Source organism: Mytilus edulis, chromosome 2 (genome assembly GCF_963676685.1).
Source record: "Mytilus edulis chromosome 2, xbMytEdul2.2, whole genome shotgun sequence".
In the NCBI taxonomy this organism is placed as follows: Eukaryota; Metazoa; Mollusca; class Bivalvia; order Mytilida; family Mytilidae; genus Mytilus; species Mytilus edulis.
In genome coordinates, this window is record NC_092345.1 from 41482858 (window position 1) to 41489220 (window position 6363).

At 32.2% G+C, this 6363-nt stretch overlaps 1 protein-coding gene across 1 annotated transcript in view; it reads left to right on the plus strand.

The window, feature by feature from the left end:
- The window catches only part of LOC139510183 (condensin-2 complex subunit G2-like), a 49906-nt gene extending 48848 nt beyond the window's left edge, over positions 1 to 1058 (plus strand). Inside the window, exon 29 of the mRNA XM_071296602.1 lies at positions 889 to 1058. Coding sequence (XP_071152703.1) covers positions 889 to 952 — 64 coding nt within the window. The 3' untranslated portion in view covers positions 953 to 1058. The remainder of the gene's footprint in view (positions 1 to 888) is intronic.
- The last annotated feature ends 5305 nt before the right edge of the window (positions 1059 to 6363 follow it).

The window sequence follows — 6363 nt, forward strand, 5'->3', positions numbered from 1 at the left end:
ATTTCACAGTGTTTGTTTTACATGGCCAATGGTAAGTGAAAACTTATCAAATGTCTTATCAATTGGCATCCATCAGTTTTTGGAAGGTCTTCACCACTGATAAGCAATTAGATCTTGTAAAGTTATCAGCACAGAACTTTTTACCATCTCAATCTCCTGTCTCTTAGACTAGTTGCACTACATTTAGTGTCCAATGCTGGAGGTTTAAGCGTCTCTCAGACTTCAGCTTAGACAGCAATTGACAAGACTATGAAGGTGTTAAAGTACTACTGGCACTATAATGTCCTGTACAGTATTTAAAACTGTCTCTGATCAAACTACTTGGACTATAGCTGAGACTTGTGACCCTTACTACTTTTTCTTAAGGGCCTAACACTTAAATTATAATCCTCTATCTAATACTACTTGTACGTCTATTGTTATAGCTATAGCTATTAAAGACAGAGATTGTCACAGCCAACACTGCCACTTGGTCAGTAGCTTTCATTGCAATGACATTTCTACCCTAATATGATAGGCTTATATGTACAAAAATGTATAAAGGCAACTGTTTGTTCATTACATTTATATACAACTAATTGCCAATTTCTTCCCACATCGACAATGGACAAGAACAATAGTTTGGAATTTAATATTCTGACAAATCTAAACAATACCACATTTTCTTATTTTTATATTGGAAAGTCAAGATTTACTGTTAATCAAAACAAATTAATACACACGTCTTTAGTGGAGTTATAGTCTTTTAATGATCAAGTTTGCATTTGTTTTCTTTTAATTACTTGCAATCACTGTTAAATGAAATGCTCTCTGAAGCTTGAAATTATTTATGAAAATTTGAAATATATTGTAATCTTTTGACAATAATGTAATTCTTTTCTTTTACAGAGAAAGCAAGAGATTAATGGATCAGAAATTGGCTTTGATATCCAATGGATTGACAAAACAGTGACAAACAAGTTAATGTGTGATAGCCCAGAGAATAATCTATTATTGTCAATTTACCTATTTTATTACAAAAATGTCATATTAAAAACAAATATATTCATTGCAGTGAACATGTTGAAGTTTTCAATCACAGTTTAGAGATTATACTTTAATGACATAACTGCAAAAATGTTGCAAAATGCCAAATGTTGGAACATCCTCTCCAACAATTTTATTTCAGGACAAAATCTCTTGAACCATAAAGAATATTTTTTTTAGTGCCCTTTTAAAATGGTTAAAATCTAAATTTAAGATTTTATTATGGTGTTGAATTGATATGATTTCAGCCATGCCAATTCAATACCAAGCTAGTTCCTCTAATTCCGCACTGTTGAAAAAGATTTGACATGAAAAAAAAACCAAATCCTTCAAAGCTTCAAATCCAAATTTTAACCCAAATATGAAGTTCAGAGGGCTCAGGGTAAAAAATCCATATCTTTTTAACTATAGGATTTCGCTATTTTTTTCTATAAATGATTTTTATCATATACTTGATAGAAAAATGAAATTTAAAAAAATGGTGTCACCTGTTCATTTAAGCTCTCAATCTGCCTTTGAAAGATGCATGCATTTTTGCTGAGATACTTTTTTTCTGTTGAACTAACAAGAAGAAATAGAGGTAATATGGAAATAAAGAAAAACTAAATTATTTAGTTTAAGTACAGCTTATTTGAAAAAAATAATAAAACATAGGTCACTGATGAGTTAAAAAAGATCTTTAAATTTTAATGGAAAAAACATGGTGTTTTTGAATCAAAGGGAGATAATTTGGAGCTTTTACAATGATACAACATTCTAAAAGTCATCTGGGGCCAGAATTGATTTTTTTTGGTTGATTTTTATATTATATCATAAAATTAACAACTTATAGTGTAATAAATAAAATGTGTAATACATTTTTTTTTGTACAAAAAAAATATTGAAATTTTTGCTGAAATTGTTGTGCCCTCGATTCTTTTAAGTAGTATGTTTGAAATTATTATAACAATGACATTGGAAACTAAAAAATCTTGATTTAAAATTAAAGTAACATGCTTTGATCATAAGCTAAATGTTTAGAGTGGTTATCTTATGAATCAGTTTTATTGTTAATGATTTGATTTTATGTAGGAAGATGTGGCATGAGTGCCAATGAGACAACTCTCCATTCAAATAACAATTTATTAAAGTAAACCATTATAGATCAATGTGTTTTAATGTCACTTTTAAACACTGCTTTTGGGCTATTTCATTGCCAGTTTTTATTGGTGGAGGAAGCTGTAGTTCCCGTATAAAATCACAGACCTTTGATAGGAAAATGACAATCCTAGTCAATTAAGATTGGAGTCTTGTGCAGGAGCAGGGTTTAAACTCATTACCTCAGTGTTGACAGGCTAGTAATTATAGTAGTAACTACTATGACCTTTCGGCTACTAAGGCCTGTTATTGTAAATGAGAGCAAGTTGGAATAATTCAGATGTGTCATTGATTCATTTAATGTGCTTATTAAATGTGGGAAAACCCTTATGACATTTTATGAAACTTAAACCTCAACATAGAATAATTTTATCAAGTATTTAGTCAGTGAGAACATGACTTATTTATTAGTTTAAGCTGGTTTTTAACTAGCTCTCAGTAATTGTTTGTACTCTTTTTATGTTGATTAGTTGTTTTTGTGTCTCTTATTGTCTTTTGAGTTTAGCCAATTAAAGTTTTTGGTCGAGGTAGTTTGATGAAGTTGAAGTCCAATCAACTTGATACTTAGTACACATGTTCCGTATGATATGATCTTTCTAATTTTAATGCCAAATTAGAGTTTTAACCCCAATTTCACTGACCACTAACATAGAAAATGATAGTGCGACTGGGGCGGACACATTCATAAGGGTTTTTCATTGTTGAAGGCCATATTGTTGCCTATAGTTTATTACATCCACTTCATATAAAGTCTGGTGAATATTTCCCGTATTTAAATCATATCACATCTCCTTATTTTTAGCTCACCTGGCCCAAAGGGCCAAGTGAGCTTTTCCAATCACTTGGCGTCAGTCGTTGTCCGTTGTCTGTCGTCGTTAACTTTTACAAAAATCTTCTCCTCTGAAACTACTGGGCCAAATTCAACCAAACTTTGCCACAATCATCACTAGGCTATATCTAGTTTTAAAAATGTGTCCGGTTACCCGGCCAACCAACCAAGATGGCCACCATGGCTAAAAATAGATCATAGGGGTAAAATGTAGATTTTGGCTATAACTCTGAAACCAAAGCATTCAGAGCAAATCTTACAGGGTTTAATTGCTTATCAAGTCATATATCTATCTGCCCTGAAATTGTCAGATAATTGGACAACTGGTTGTTGGGTTACTGAAATTTTTCTGTATTGGTTATTATCTTGAATACTATTATAGATCGAGATAAACTGTAAACAGCAATAATGTTCAGCAAAGTAAGATAAAAAATAAGTCAACATAACCGAAATGATCAGTTGACCCCTTAGGAGTAATTGCCCTTTATAGTCAATTTTTAACAATTTTTATTAATTTGGTATTTTACAAAATATTTTCTTCTGTATCTTAAGGGCCAAATTTATTATAGATAGAGAAAATTTGAAGTAGCAAGAATGTTCAGTAAAGTAAGATCTACAAACACATCACCATCACCAAAACATATTTTTGTCATGAATCCATCTGTGTCCTTTGTTTAATATGCAAATAGACCAAGGTGAGCATCACAGGCTCTTTAGAGCCTCTAGTTATGTTGAAAAAATACAAAATAAAATTGAAAAAGGAAATGGGGAATGTGTCAAAGCAACAACAACCCGACCATAGAGCAGACAATAGCCAAAAGGCTGTTTAATCAGAAAACGGACTTTGCAATAAAATAAGCAATCATAAGAGCAATCATAAAATTTTAATTTGATATCTCGTCTCTCTATTTTTAATATATACCAGCTATAAATAGTGTTTGGTATGACTATATACTACTTCTGTTCTCGTACTATGAACAACAAAATTATTGTGGAAAATATTTCTGTTCTCCATTTATCTTACAACTAAATTGTTAGCTCACCTGTCCCGAAGGGACAAGTGAGCATATGCCATCACTTGGCGTCCGTCGTCGTCTGTCGTCGTAAACTATTTCAAGAATCTTCTCCTCTGAAACTACTGGGCCAAATACTTTCAAACTTTAACTGAATGTTCCTTAGGGTATCTTATTTATAAATTGTATCCGAAGTTTTGATCTATCAACAAACATGGTCGCCATTGCTAAAAATAGAACATAGGGGTCAAATGCAGTTTTTGGCTTATAACTCAAAAACCAAAGCATTTAGAGCAAATCTGACATGGGGTAATATTGTTTATCAGGTCAAGATCTATCTGCCCTGAAATTTTCAGATGAATCAGACAACCCGTTGTTGGGTTGCTGCCCCTGAATTGGTAATTTTAAGGAAATTTTGCTGTTTTTGGTTATTATCTTGAATATTATTATAGATAGAGATAAACTGTAAACAGGAATAATGTTCAGCAAAGTAAGATTTACAAATAAGTCAACATGACGGAAATGGTCAGTTGACCCCTTTAGGAGTTATTGCCCTTTATAGTCAATTTTTAACCATTTTTCGTAAATCTTAGTAATCTTTTACAAAAATCTTCTCCTCTGAAACTACTGGGCCAAATACTTCCAAACTTTAATTGAATGTTCCTTAGGGTATCTAGTTTGTAAATTGTATCCGAAGTTATGATCTATCAACAAACATGGTCGCCATTGCTAAAAATAGAACATAGGGGTCAAATGCAGTTTTTGGCTTATAACTCAAAAACTAAAGCATTTAGAGCCAATCTGACGTTGGGTAATATTGTTTATCAGGTCAAGATCTCTCTGCCCTGAAATTTTCAGATGAATCAGACAACCTGTTGTTGGGTTGCTGCCCCTGAATTGGTAATTTTAAGGAAATTTTGCTGTTTTTGGTTATTATCTTGAATATTATTATACATAGAGATAAACTGTAAACAGGAATAATGTTCAGCAAAGTAAGATTTACAAATAAGTCAACATGACGGAAATGGTCAGTTGACCCCTTAGGAGTTATTGCCCTTTATAGTCAATTTTTAACCATTTTTCGTAAATCTTAGTAATCTTTAACAAAAATCTTCTCCTCTGAAACTACTGGGCTAAATACTTCCAAACTTTAACTGAATGTTCCTTAGGTTATCTAGTTTGTAAATTGTATCAGAAGTTGTGATCTATCAACAAACATGGTCGCCATTGCTAAAAATAGAACATAGGGGTCAAATGCAGTTTTTGGCTTGTAACTCAAAAACCAAAGCATTTAGAGCAAATCTGACATGGGGTAATATTGTTTATCAGGTCAAGATCTATCTGCCCTGAAATTTTCAGATGAATCAGACAACCTGTTGTTGGGTTACTGCCCCTGAATTGGTAATTTTAAGGAAATTTTGCTGTTTTTGGTTATTATCTTGAATATTTTGTACATAGAGATAAACTGTAAACAGCAATAATGTTCAGCAAAGTAAGATTTACAAATAAGTCAACATGACGGAAATGGTCAGTTGACCCCTTTAGGAGTTATTGCCCTTTATAGTCAATTTTTAACCATTTTTCGTAAATCTTAGTAATCTTTAACAAAAATCTTCTCCTCTGAAACTACTGGGCCAAATACTTCCAAACTTTAACTGAATGTTCCTTAGGGTATCTAGTTTGTAAATTTTATCAGAAGTTGTGATCTATCAACAAACATGGTCGCCATTGCTAAAAATAGAACATAGGGGTCAAATGCAGTTTTTGGCTTATAACTCAAAAACCAAAGCATTTAGAGCAAATCTGACATGGGATAATATTGTTTATCAGGTCAAGATCTATCTGCCCTGAAATTTTCAGATGAATCAGACAACCTGTTGTTGGGTTACTGCCCCTGAATTGGTAATTTTAAAGAAATTTTGCTGTTTTTGGTTATTATCTTGAATATTATTATACATAGAGATAAACTGTAAACAGCAATAATGTTCAGCAAAGTAAGATTTACAAATAAGTCAACATGACGGAAATGGTCAGTTGACCCCTTTAGGAGTTATAGCCCTTTATAGTCAATTTTTAACCATTTTTCGTAAATCTTAGTAATCTTTTACAAAAATCTTCTCCTGAAACTACTGGGCCAAATACTTCCAAACTTTAACTGAATGTTCCTTAGGGTATCTAGTTTGTAAATTGTATCCGAAGTTATGATCTATCAACAAACATGGTCGCCATTGCTAAAAATAGAACATAGGGGTCAAATGCAGTTTTTGGCTTATAACTCAAAAACCAAAGCATTTAGAGCAAATCTGACGTTGGGTAATATTGTTTATCAGGTCAAGATCTATCTGCCCTGAAATTTTC